Consider the following 14,503-nt stretch of genomic DNA (forward strand, 5'->3'; position numbering starts at 1 on the left):
CTCCTAGGAAGAGCCCAGATTAGACTGAGTCTCCCTCTCATATACACTTCCCTTCCTTCCTGCCTCATTACTTAAGAAGCAGGTGAGAGTTTCTGCAGGGTGAGCCAAGGAAATACACCCTTTCCTTGCCACACTGCCACAGTATGTATGTATGTTCCACAAAAACTTCCAAACAGCTAAAGATACTAACATGAAACTTGGCACACATGTTACTTATATGTCAACAACAAACATAGGATAGGTGATTTAACCCTTATTCACCCCCATTTGCCAGGGGCAGGGTTTATGTTTAAAGTCCCATACAAGTCTATGAGAAATATATGTTACTGCTTAACTTCCATAACGGCTGGAGATATTTCGATAATACTTGGTCACATGTTAGTTATATGTCCACTTAAAATATAGGATAGTTAATTTAACCCTTAACTACCACCATTTGTGAGGGTCAGGGTTTTTGTTTAACGTCCCATGCAAATCAATGGGAAATGTATGTTCTCACATAATATCCGTACGGCTGGAGATATTTTAATACCTGGTACACATATTGCGGGTTGGGATATGAGGACGGGATGGGAGGTCGAGATAGGAGGACGGGATGGTCGGGATAGGAGGTTGAGATAGGAGGTCGAGATAGGAGGATGAGATAGGAGGACGGGATAGGAGGAAGGGATAGAAGGACGGGATAGGAGGAAGGGATAGGAGGAAGGGATAGGTGGATGGGATAGGAGGTCAGGATAGGAGGTCGGGATATGAGGACGAGAAAGGAGGATGGGATAGGAGGTCGGGATAGGAGGACAAGATAGGAGGACGAGATAGGAGGACGGGATAGGAGGTCGGGATAGGAGGTCGGGATATGAGGATGAGATAGGAGGACTGGATAGGAGGACGGGATAGGAGGTCTGAATACGAGGATGAGAAAGGAGCACGGGATAGGAGGATGGGATAGGAGGATGGGAAAGGATGACAGGATAGGAGGTCGGGATAGGAGGTCGGGATAGGAGGTCGGGATAGGAGATCGGGATAGGAAGACGGGATAGGAGCACCGGATAGAAGGACGGGATAGGAGGTCGGGATAGGAGGTTGGGGTATGAGAACGGAATATGAGGTTGGGATATGACAACAATATATGAGGACGGGATATGAAGTCAAAAGCTTCCTCCTTTGTTGATTTTCCTCCCCAACAAGGATGAGGAAGGAAAAACCGGGCAACGCCGGGTATTCAGCTAGTTATTATATAAAAACCTGAACAAACATTATGATAATTAAAAAAAAGTGCAGATTGCAGATATCAGACTGCAGCTTTAGGTTGACTGTCCCTTTCCATTGTGTGGCCCTCAAAGATTTTAAAATGGGTGAAGAATAATGTCTCCAGCAGATTGGGCCTTCACTGTGGTGTTGGGGTGGTTTGGACTCCAATTCTTGAAGGCTTATTGTGATAGTGATTTTCCTACACCTAGACCCTGAGTAGACTCCACTTATTAACATCCCATTGGAAAACTGTACAATGTCAATAATTCTGATGTAAAACAAATAGTCTATTGAGAAGGAGGAGAATATAATTTGCATGTAAGAATTGTATATTACCTAAGCATTAAACATTGTTATGGTTTTAGAGTATGTAGCGTCAGGTATAAAGTATATTAAATTTAGTTTTTTTATTTTCAATTTGGAACATGGCTTGTGAAATTGACCTGTAAACACACGGTTTAGCGCAGGTCCGGCAGCAGTGATTTTTGAGCAGCCGCTCATGCAGCCTCTCCAATTGTCAGGGTAGCTAAGCCCATAGAGAATATCTCCGAAGTAGCAGCAGATGCTTGCACAATACTGTACTATTTTGGCTCAGTGGCAATGCTGGCTGAGCCCAGGGGCCCTCCAAATACTGCAACAGCAGTTGTTTCCCCATATCTTAAAGGTTATTTTTCTCACATGGCACACACACACACAAAAAAAAGAGAGCTGAAAAACTAAAATACTATATTCTGTACACCAGTGGTATTGAAAACATTTCACACTCTTTCTCCCTTGTTTTTCAACTGAATGAAAACAAGAAGAAAAAAAAACGCTGCAGCACGTAGAATCCAGTGCAAACAGATTGTTTTATTCCATCAAAGGAAGTATCTCTCCAAGGTTCCTATACATGCTTGTCAGTTTCTTCAGCTCTGTCCTTGGACGTGCTGCTTCTCTTAAATTTTCTTAAGTATTCTATTATACAAAAATAGTCATTTGATGTCTTAGACTTTCAATATATTTAAGAAAACTTCCACACCACCCAACATAGGGTAAAAAGCCGGACTTCAAGGAAATCAGGAATTCAGCAGCACTGACCGGGATGGACACAACTCAGGTGCGATGACTTGAGGCAGAACAATTTTTTATTAACCAGAGAGTTAACTCTTCATATATCAGAAACAATACATTTATATAGAAAAAATGCAAAAACAATATATATATATATATATATATATATATATATATATATATATATATATATATAAAAACGCCTATCATCCTAAAACTACATACGTATTTATATTTACATTTCTATGACACAAAAAAAATGAGATAAGAAGTGAAGGAATACTGCAGGTGAAACAAGAACAGCGGACAAGAACGCTCGTTCCTGTTCACACATTGGCATCGTCACTTCCACCCGTGTCTAAAAGTTCTGCACCAGATAATATACAATATTTACCATGCATGTTTCCACACAAATTCCATATTATAAAATTACATAATCAGCAAACCTAAAAATATATAAAGTATAACACAACTATCATAAATAGAAAAAGTATATATAAAAAATCATTATATAATATAAAACCGCTACATATATTTGAAAATAAATCTATTACCGAGTATTTTCTATTGTTTCATTAAGACCATAAGGTGCTAAAGTAACAAGTTTATGAATCCAAAATGATTCTTTATTTATAAGTCGCTGGTACCTATTGGGGGAGTCACTAGAAATGGACTCTAATATTTTTAAGCTTAATGAATCCAATGAACCCTGATGTACAGTAGTAAAATATATTGACACACTGTGGAGCATAAAACCGTGCTTAATGTTCCACCTGTGTTTATTAATACAGGACCTCACCGCTTCAACAGTGCGGCCCACATATTGTAAATTGCATTCACAAGACAATAAATAAATTGCATTATGAGAGTAATGAAAAAGACAAAATAAAAATATTCAACTTATCAAACCACATTTTATCAGACAGTGAAGTGAGTCTATTGGATTGGATTATCATTTTGTCCCATTACTCGTCCAAATGATTTTCACTTATTTTTAGACTTTAACCAATACATTAGAAAACTCTCCTTAAAGGAGTAGTCCAGTGGTGATTCAGTGGTTTACAACTTATCCCCTATCTTAAGGATAGGGGATAAGTTGCAGATCGCGGGGGGTCCGACCCCTGGGGCCCCCCGCGATCTCCTGTACGGAGCCCCGACAGCCCGCGGGAAGGGGGCGTGTCGACCTCCGCACGAAGCAGCGGCCGACACGCCCCCTCAATACAACTCTATGGCAGAGCCGAAGCGCTGCCTTCGGCAATCTCCGGCTCTGCCATTGAGATGTATTGAGGGGGCGTGTCGGCCGCCGCCTCGTGCGGGGGTCGACACCCGCTATCTCGGCGGAGAGCCGGGGCCCGTACAGAGAGATCGCAGGGGGCCCCAGAGGTCGGACCCCCCGCGATCTCAAACTTATCCCCTATCCTTAGGATAGGGGATAAGTTTTTCACCACTGGACTACCCCTTTAAGTAGTAATTTTTCTATTCTTGAAAGATTTAAGCGAAACCATTTTACCCCTACCACTAATTTGGATGTTACTTCACCATCAGTTAAAGGGGTACTCTGGCCCTAATACATCTTATCCCGTATCCAAAGGAAAGGGGATAAGATGTATGATCGCGGGGGTCCCGCCGCTGGGGACCCCTGCAATCTGTCCTTGCGCACCCACCTTTGTGAGCTTTCCGCAGCGCTGGAGGCTCCGAGTGTGAAGCGTGACGACCACGGGGCCGGAGTATTGTGACGTCATGACTCCGCCCCCTCAATGCAAGTCTATGGGAGGGGGCGTGCCGGAGTACCCCTTAAATACCCATGTGGATATTGCTAAACATGTAGAGGTTAAACACCTCTCTTCTTTTATCCAACTCACCATCGTGGTGGCCAATTAGACATGTTTAATATGTTAGTTATTAAATAATTTAATACCTGAGTAAAAAATCTGTGATTTTTTAAAATGCACATAATTTAACTTGAATGGAAAGAGGAGCTATTAAAATGTTACAGGTGAACACCTCCATTATTGTCCGACCCACGCAAAAGGGTGGGGGAGTCACAGTACTTAATCGATTCGCATACATAAAAGAAGCATTGCATATTCTATCTAATGTAGAATATTATATTATGTTGGAGAACGACCCTTCGGAAGAATATTATGCTGCGTATTGCACTTTAATTAAAAAGGCCAATGACATGCGGTTGTTGGACAAGAGGGAGCACAAGTTTTTATCTAAATTATGCTTTACCTCATTTTTATTATTTACCAAAATTACACAAAGACCCTATAAATCCCCCTGGTTGCGCTATTATTTCCGGTATAGGATCTTTGACTGCTAATCTTTCTCACTATATTGATCTTTTTTACAGCCTTACGTACTTAACTTACCATCATATTTATGAGATTCCACTCAACTCATACAAGAACTAAATATATCTTTACCCCCATTTTTTTCTTTTTTAACACTAACACACGTGTGCTCTCTCTACTCCACCATCAACACTGATCTAGGTATTAGGGCCATCCAGTAATAGTCAATCTAGCTTTTTATTAGAATCCATTCAATTTATTTTAGAACATAATATTTTTTCATTTGATAGTATCTTATATAGGCAGACCAGGGGCTGTGCCATGGTGACTCGTCTCACCCCAAGTTATGCAAATTTATTTATGGGGCTATTTGAGTCCCTGTATATCGCACAGCTCCTTGCATTTAATTTTATTTATTTTTTTGTCGTTTTATAGACGACTTGTTTTTTATTTGGTATAGAACTCAAACCCAACCAGAGGATTTAGTTCGTGAGCTAAGCCAAAACTCATGGGGCATTCAAGTTACTATGCACTTTTCATTAAATTCTATTCAGTTTCTGGATTTGGAAATCTTCAAGTCAAATACTGCACAAATAATGACAAAAACCTTTTGTAAAAAGTTGATGTCAACAGTTTCCTTAATTACAATATCGCACATTATCCTAGCTGGCTAAGAGGCATTCCCTAAGGCCAGTACCTGCGTATCTGGAAAAAACTCCACTCTAGATAGTGAATTCGATGCGCAGGTTACTGTCCTAAGGGGCCGCTTCTTAGAGAAAGGTTACTCCAAACATATCCTATCTAACACTTATGAAAAAGTCAAAAACCATAAGATGATTGATGTGCATTCATAATCTAATTGCCTCAGGTAGATTGAAGAAATGATCGTATGACACTGTTCAGACTGAGTCTCGTTGTGCTCCGTGTGGTAAAAACCGCTGCTTGGGCTGTACACTTATTAAATATAAAACATCTGATTTAGTTTCTTTTCAGACAAACAGGGTATTTAAAATGAAATTTACTTCAAAAATTGGAAAACTGCTGCTGAACTTTGAAGCCCTCTGATGTCTTCAAAAAGTAAAAACATGTCAACTTTATGATACCAACATAAAGTAGACATATTGTATATGTGAATCAATATATCATTTATTTTGTATGTCTATTTTCCTTACAAGCAGAAAGCTTCAAATTTATTAAAATGCTACATTTTCAAATTTTTCATGACATTTTTGAATTTTGCACTAAGAAATTATGCAAGTATCGACAGAAATTTACCACTAATATAAAGTAGAATATGTCACGAAAAAACAATCTCAGAATCAAATTCATAAGTACAAGCATCCCAGAGTTATTAATGCTTAAAGTGACAGTGGTCAGATTTGCAAAAAATGCTCTGGTCCTTAGGGTCAAAATGGGCTCAGTCCCCAAGGGGTTAAGTACCCTGAACATAGGGTCCTAAAATATGAACAGCCTAATTTAACATGACATTTCTAAATGCTATGCCACAACAAAGTAAACTAGAAACAGTATGCGATGCAGGTTCAATACAAAAAGTTAGCACTTTTCTTCCATCACATGACAGGTGACATTTTGTGGCAATATTAAAAGCTAAGGTTTTATGAAACATTCTGAATCAGTATAGCTTAGTATTTGACTGTGTAAGCTGGGTAGGCATGTGCAGCATAATATCTTTCTGTATGGGTTCTTTACAGTTTTTATTATTATTGCATATAAACATTGCATTTGCTATGTCAGTTCAAGGATGGTCTTGCAAAGGATAAAGCTTGCAAATATAACTGAGAATTGTTAAGAATATTACTGAATCATTTAAGTAACATGTCAACTCTTTAATACTAGTGAATTGCAACTCGACATCTATTGACAACTATTTGTTGGTTAGGGTGCATTCACACCATGTTTTGGCAATATGACAGCTGTATAAGGCTGCAGTATTGCCAAAACGTGGTGTGAGTGCACCCTTAGGCTGGGTTCACACTACGTTTTGGCTATACGGGGATTGGATCCAGCTGGGGGGGAGCGAAAAACGGGGCCCCCTTCTCATTCATTGAAACGAGACGATTGGAGTCAGATAGTGACACCAGTCGGCTCATTTTTGCCCCGTATCTGGTTTTCTGACTGGACCTAAAACCGTGGAATACCACAGGGAAATGGGTTCCCGTATAGCCGAAATGTAGTGTGAACCCAGCCTTAATAATATTGAATGTAAAATATTGAATGTATAATAATAAATAAATAATATTTAATGTCTATGCATAATGCTAGATGTCAATTATAAACAATAGAGTTTTGAAACTAGAAACAAATACTGCCTAGTCTATTTTGCATAATAATAATTGAACAGTGAAATATTTTACCGCCTTTTCCTATAACTACAAAATACATCCGTCATGGACAATACATTTTAAATTATATATATTATCAGTATTACAAATACCTATCTATTTTACCTTAGACCAAAAAAAATCTCAAATCAGTTTTTTGTAGAAGCTTTATTCGTAGGATCAAGTGAACGTCATGTGATGAAAGTTTAAAAATAAAACCACTTGACTGTTTCCTCCAGCGATGCCTCCTACACAAGATATCATACTGTCCCATACTGTCAGTCATGAAGCCTGCAGTCACATTACATAGACAAAAATATCTGATGATTGAGCAGAGTTATTAAAATGTGGTGAATATAGCCATGGTTATCATTATCTCTATTTTTAAATATTTTGCTTGAAAGTAGATAATCCTTATATATAAATATATATATATATATATATATATATATATATATATATATATATACACACACACACACACATATTCCAGTGCCCTAATGGCAAAGTCACTCAATTCTAAATAATCTATTAATTTATTTTGTCAAATCCTTGACATAGTCTGCGCACCAATGTTATGTAAGGGCAGGGTAACTCGGGGCACATCTGCAGTGCATTTCATGCTGTACATGCGCTGACGGCAGTCACAGAGGGACTGCAGCGTGAGCTCCTGGCTGCGCCCGGATAGCTTTGTGTGTAAAATTTTGTTGCTACTGTGTGACTCAGCCCTTAAATATGTAAATTATCTTTACTTGGACTGCAAGATGTGTAATGCATTAGCCCACATAAAGTATCAGAGACTGCATGAGCCAGAAAGAGTAAGCCCTGAAGGCAGTGAGTTGATCTGATAAACGGAGGCATGGAACCATTCTCCCAATAGAGAAAGGTGTCAGAAGGGGGACTTGCGCCTATCATATATGGTATATCCTGCAAAGAAGGGAATACTTATGTCAACAATACACATCAAATGTGTCATCTAAAATAGTAAAAATTTGAGATATTGACTACAGGGTTGCAACGGAAAAGTCAACTTTAAAAATTGGGCAAAAAAAGGCATAACATATTAAAATGAGCAGAGGAACACACAACACACAATTACACAATGTATAGGTAAACAGCAGTATTAGTGAGACTATGTTTAAAGGGGTATTCCGGCCCAATACATCTTACCCTTCGGGATAAGATATCTGACTGTGGGGGGCCCGCCGCTGGGACCCCCCCCCACGATCTCCGTGCAGCACCCACATTCTATGCAGGGCTGCGTCTCCAGTCTCAAGAACCTCTTTGTTTACAGGACTGGAGACATGATGTCACACCTCGCCCCCATCGAGATGTTACACCACGCCCCCTTCATTCATGTCTATGGGAGGAGGCGTGACAGTCATCACACCCCTCCCATAGACATGAATGGAGGGGGTGTGGCGTGACATCTCCAGTCCCGGAAACAAAGAGACGCGGCCCCACATAGAAAGTGGGTGCTGCACGGAGATCGCAGGGGGGTCCAAATGATCAGACATCTTAGCCCCTATCCTTTGGATAATGGATGAGATGCATTTGGCCGGAATACCCCTTTAAGGTACTTGGCTCAGCAAGGAAAATAAAGCAAATAAAGTATTATAGAGAAGGGCATGATACCTTCTGTTGGTATGGTGGAGGAAAAAGAGCATGACTTCAGGGGGCTGGCATGGTATAGGAGGGTAGGAAAAGGTGCTTGCAGGAACATTTGGTGGGCTGAGTGGGTTAAAGGCCACAAGAGAAGGAAACAGAGAACTAAGGCTACATTCACATTTACAATATGTAATTTACAAACTGAATAATTCTGCTCAGAAATTCCGGTGCAGCAGCCTCCTATTGTCTTCAATGGGATTTTTCTGCACCATGCACACTGCTGAATTTCCACTGTGTGCATTGTATATTATCAGGAAGAATAACAGAGGACCAGCATAATCCAGAGCTCTATGAAATTGTGCCAAATCATTGATATTTCATTAGGAATACAAGTATTTACTAAAACAGACATATTGGATGAAAGGTCTTTTTGTTATATCTTGTTATATCTGCAAGAAATGACATAAGTTTCTGCATGTGTCCCTCCTATCTCTAGAATAGACACTCCGTGACCACTCTCTTGTCTGGTGGGGATACTAATAACCTTTTAAGATAGAGCTACACGAATAAGAGAGGAGAAGTAAAACTTTCTCTTTGAAGTTTTACCTTATGCCATCCTGTAGCTAACCAAAGTAGCTTATAAAAACTAATATTTGTATATACGTTTATATTGCATATACTTTATATTGTTTTTAGAAACTCTTTCCTGAAACGCAGATTTGTTTTTAGCACATAGTATGTGACTTACCTCTTTTTTGTATTTTTCTCTTCTCTTTTCGATCTTGTGTCATTTGCTTTGTGTGATCCATTTGATTCCCACGCTCTCCACATCTTTGAGAGTCATCGTCATCACAATCATAGTCATCCAATATTGGGGTCTCTCGTATGGACATTCTCAAAACTGAGTTGTCTGAATGTAACTTCGATGACCTGAAGTCTCGAGAATGGGGTCCTAACAAAACAGATGGGATGTAGTGAATTTCATGAGTGGCTTCGGTGCTGGCGCTCTTTTGTGGAATCCTTCTTCTCTTGTGCCAGCGCCGTTGAGCAAACAAAGCAACTGAGAAGATCAGCAGAAGTAATAGCAGTGCGATTAGACCTCCCTGCACACAAAACAGAAAACACAGGCCATAAACACATTGGATGTTTAGTCAAAGGTTAAAAGAATAAGGTGCAGGTTTTTTTTACTTTTACATATATATTCATTATTAAATCCATATTAAAGGCAGCCACCATTCTGATGATGGCTCTCGTATGGCAATGGTGGTAAAATTCCAAATACAGTGAACCCCCGACCTACGATGGCCCCGACATACCATAATTTCAACATGCGATGGCCTCTCAGAGGCCATCGCATGTTGAAGGCAGCATCAACATACGATGCTTTTGTATGACGGGGCCATCGCTTAAACGGCTATCCGGCAGCGCAGACTGCTTCAGCTGCCACCGGATAACCCTTTACGGTGCGCTGTGTGGTCCGCTGATGATCACTTACCTGTCCTCAGGGCTCCGGCACGTCCTCTTCAGGATCCCTGCATCGTCGGCGCTCTCCATTGACGTCATCACAGCGCTGCGCACACCGTCCCGTCATCCAATAGGAGCGGCGTGCGTAGCGACGTGATGGCGGCGATGGAGAGCGGGGATGCCGGGGAAGCAGAGGCCTTGCCGTAGCGTCGGGGACACCCCGGGGACGCGGCGACAGCGATGGACGGCGACATCCAGGGCAGCGGTGACGAGCGGTGATGGTCCGGAGCGGCGGGGACAGGTGAGTACAACTTCCTCTACCAGTGGTCTTCAACCTGCGGACCTCCAGATATTGCAAAACTACAACTCCTAGCATGCCCGGACAGCCGTTGGCTGTCCGGGCATGCTGGGTGTTGTAGTTCTGCAACATCTGGAGGTCCGCAGGTTGTAGACCACTGTCCTATACTTTACATTGCACGGATCCCTCAACATACGATGGTTTCAACAAACGATGGTCCGTTTGGAACGGATTACCATCGTATGTTGAGGGACCACTGTACTCAGGATTGCCCTGATCCATATTCAGAATTTGTGAACTAAATTATTGGACATTTATAGAATAATACAGGGTCCAGTACAGGGTTAGAGAACTTTCCGGGAAGCTAAAAACAACTTTTTATTTCTTTGCATTTGAAGAAGTTCTCGCTTCTCTGCTGCCAGGTTCTACATTGAGTTCTATACACAAATTACACCCTCAACAGTATAGTTGTCAAATTGGAAAACCTTTGCACTTTGATCTAAAATAGTGGAGGTTCTAGAAGTTTTCATGCCTATACCGGGTTGCAATAGTTTACTGTACTATATAAAAAGGATGCTGGGTTTCAGAATAAGGCTGGGTCCACATGGTAAAATAAAATAGGCACCTATTTACCGGGATAAAGCAGCCGTAATCCCAGCCTAAAACAGCAAAAACTTTTATGATTAAGAAATACAATATATGGTATTGGATATAGATTGCGTTTGTTTGTTTTATGGAATGAACATGTGTATGATGTAAAATTGTTCTTATATAGCTGTTTTCATAAAAAAAAAAATATATATATATATTATATATATATATATATATATATATATATATATATATATATATAAAGCAAAATCATTGGTAGTTGCAGTATCTTGTATCTTGTACCGATGATTTTGCTTTTTGCATCACTGGACTAATACGGCCACTCCCAACTAATCTATATATATATATATATATATATATATATATATATATATATACATACACACAGTGGGGATCAAAACTTTGGGCACCCCAGGTAAAAATTTGTATTAATGTGCATAAAGAAGCCAAGGAAAGATGGAAAAATCTCCAAAAGGCATCAAATTACAGATTAGATTACATGTATGTGCTTTATTTCTAAGCGCTTACAGCGAGAAACGTGTCAGAGTGTTATTTATTAGTTTTTGTACCTGTTCTTCTTGCATATATATGTTTAAATTAAAGGGGTATTCCAGGAAAAAACGTGTATATATATATATATATATATATATATATATATATATATATATATATCTCAACTGGCTCCAGAAAGTTAAACAGATTTGTAAATTACTTCTATTAAAAAAATCGTAATCCTTCTAATAATTATCAGCTGCTGAAGTTGAGTTGTTCTTTTCTGTCTGGCAACAGTACTCTCTGCTGACATCTCTGCTTGTCTCGGGAACTACAAAGAGTAGAAGAGGTTTGCTATGGGGATTTGCTTCTACTCTGGACAGTTCCCGAGACAGGTGTCATCAGAGAGCACTTAGACAGAAAACAACAACTCAACTTCAGCAGCTCATAAGTACTGAAAGGATAAAAAAAAATAATAGAAGTAATTTATAAATCTGTTTAACTTTCTGGAGCCAGTTGATATATTAAAAAAAAGTTTTTTCCTGGATAACCCCAGCAAGAAGTGTTTTTCTACATTTTGACGCTGGACAATTCTTGTTTCTTTGACAAGTCTATGTTACACTTACAGGTCTACATCTACAACTGCTGCGCAGGTGATCGGCGGGAGCGGCACAGGCGGGCCACAGTCTGAAGATCAAGGTGAGTGATCTTCAACTGTGGCCCCCTAGAAGTTTCAAAACTGCAACTCCCAGCATGCCCAGACAGCCTTTGGCTGCAGTGGTCTACAAACTGTGATGCTAAAGATGTTGCAAAACTACAACTCCCAACATGCCCAGACTGTCCAGGCATGCTGGGAGTTGTAGTTCTGCAACATCTGGCTCTCCAGATGTTGCACAACTACAACTTTCAACATGCCTGGACAGTCTGGGCATGCTGGGAGTAAAAGTTTTGCAACATCTGGAGAATCACAGTTTGGAGACCACTACACAGTGGTCTCCAAACTGTGCCCCTCCAGCTGTTGCATAACTACAACTCCCAGCATGCCCTTCAGCTGTCAGTGCATGTTGAGAGTTGTAGTTTTGCAACAGTTGAAGGCACAAGGGTTGGGAAACACTGAGTTAAGTAACAGACACAAACTCAGTGTTTCCCCATCCGTATGTCTTCAGCTGTTGCAAAACTACAACTCTCAGCATGCACTGACAGCTGAAGGGCATGCTCGGAGTTGTAGTTATGCAACAGCTGGAGGGGCACAGTTTGGAGACCACTGTATAGTGGTCTCCAAACTGTGGTGCTCCAGATGTTGCAAAACTACTACTCCCAGCATGCACTGACAGACAATGCATGCTGGGAGTTGTAGTTTTGCAACAGCTGGAACTACACTGGTGCGGAAACACTGAGTTGGGTAAAAGACCCTAACTCAGTGTTTTCCCATCAGTGTGTCTCCAGCTGTTGTAAAACTACAACTCCCAGCATGGATGGTCTGTCAGTGCATGCTGGGAGTTGTAGTTTTGCAACGGCTGGAGGCCCCCCAATGTGAATGGTACATTCAGGGTACATTCAAACAGGCGGGGATTTACAGTGGGTTTCTGCTGCAGCTCAAACGCCCAGCGGGAAACTCGCCCATGTGAATGTATCCTAAAAACACTACACTAGACCAACATAAAATAAAGAGTAAAACACTACCCCTACACAGTTAACCCCAACCCCCCTCCCGAATAAAATTGAAAAATGTCTCATACGGCACTGTTTCCTAAATGGAGCCTCCAGCTGTTGCAAAACAACAACTCCCAGCATTTCCAGACAGCAATTGACTGTCCAGGCATGCTGAGAGTTTTGCAACAGCTGGAGGCACCCTGTTTGGGAAACACTGCCGTAGGGTATTTTTTGGTGGTGGGGGTCCCATTACAAATCTTTAATTTAGGTCTCAAATGCGCATGGCGCTCTCTCACTCCTGAGCCCTGTCGAATTTCAAGGAAAGAGTTTAGTGTCACGTCAGGGGTATTTCCACTACAAATTTTGGGGGGCTTTTTCTTCCTTTTACCCCTTGTAAAAATTCTAATTATGGGTCTACAAGAACATCTTAGTATAAAAAATGAAGACCCTCAAATTCACTTCAAAACTGAACTGATCCCTAAAAAATTCAGATTTTTAAATTTACGGGAAAATTTGGAAAATTGCTACTAAATTTTGAAGCCCTCTAATGTCTTAAAAAAGTTAAAATATTTCAACTTTATGATGCCAACATCAAGTAGACATATTATATATGTGAATCAATATATAATTTATTTGGTATGTCCACTTTCCTTACAAGCAGAGAGCTTCAAAGTTAGAAAAATGCTAAATTTTCAAAATTTTCATGAAATTTTGGAATTTTTCACCAAGAAATTATGCAAGTATCGACAAAAATTTACCACTAACATAAAGTAGCATATGTCACGGAAAAACAATCTCGGAATCAAATTCATAAGTAAAAGCATCCCAGAGTTATCAATGCTTAAAGTGACAGTGGTCAGATTAGCAAAAAATGCTCTGGTCCTTAAAGGTCATAATGGGCTTCGTCCCCAAGGGATTAAAGAGGTACTCTGTCAGTGCCATGGCGATTTGCTCCTACTCTGGACAGTTTCTGACATGGACAGAGGTGTCAGCAGAGAGCACTGTGATCAGACAGAAAATCATTTAAAAAAGAAAAGAACTTCCTGTGGAGCATACAGCAGCTGATAAGTACTGGAAGGATTACGATTTTTAAATAGAAGTAATTTACATAATCTTTTTAACTTTCTGGCAATTATTTATTTAAAAAATTGTTTTCCATCGGAGTAGCCCTTTAATGTTTACCTTAAGAAAACTTTTCTTTACATGTGGGAATGATGCATACAATTTTTTGTTTTATTTGCTTCCATTGTCTACTTTCTGGTTTTCTTTTATGCACTATTCAGTTATGTATTCGATTTGTCATCGCTTGAACTCTTTAATGATCTATTTTATACAATTTATTTGAATCTCCTTGTTGTGCAGTCCTTTTTATCTCATTCACTCAATGCCTTTAGCAATTATTCATTTATTTACCTTTTTTTGCTTTGGTACATGGTTTA

The 14,503-nt window shown here is 40.0% G+C and overlaps 1 protein-coding gene across 3 annotated transcripts in view; it reads right to left on the bottom strand.

Annotated features, from left to right (window-relative positions):
* The window catches only part of ASTN2 (astrotactin 2), a 759,531-nt gene that overhangs the window by 531,091 nt on the left and 213,937 nt on the right, over positions 1-14,503 (bottom strand). For all 3 annotated transcript variants that reach the window (XR_008847822.1, XM_056539747.1, XM_056539746.1), the window contains exon 3: positions 9,294-9,648. Coding sequence is in view for 2 of the 3 variants with exons in the window: in XM_056539747.1 (XP_056395722.1) it covers positions 9,294-9,648 (355 nt within the window). In the remaining variant the exon portion in view is untranslated. The remainder of the gene's footprint in view (positions 1-9,293; positions 9,649-14,503) is intronic.

Source organism: Hyla sarda, chromosome 9 (assembly GCF_029499605.1).
Source record: "Hyla sarda isolate aHylSar1 chromosome 9, aHylSar1.hap1, whole genome shotgun sequence".
Classification (NCBI taxonomy): Eukaryota; Metazoa; Chordata; class Amphibia; order Anura; family Hylidae; genus Hyla; species Hyla sarda.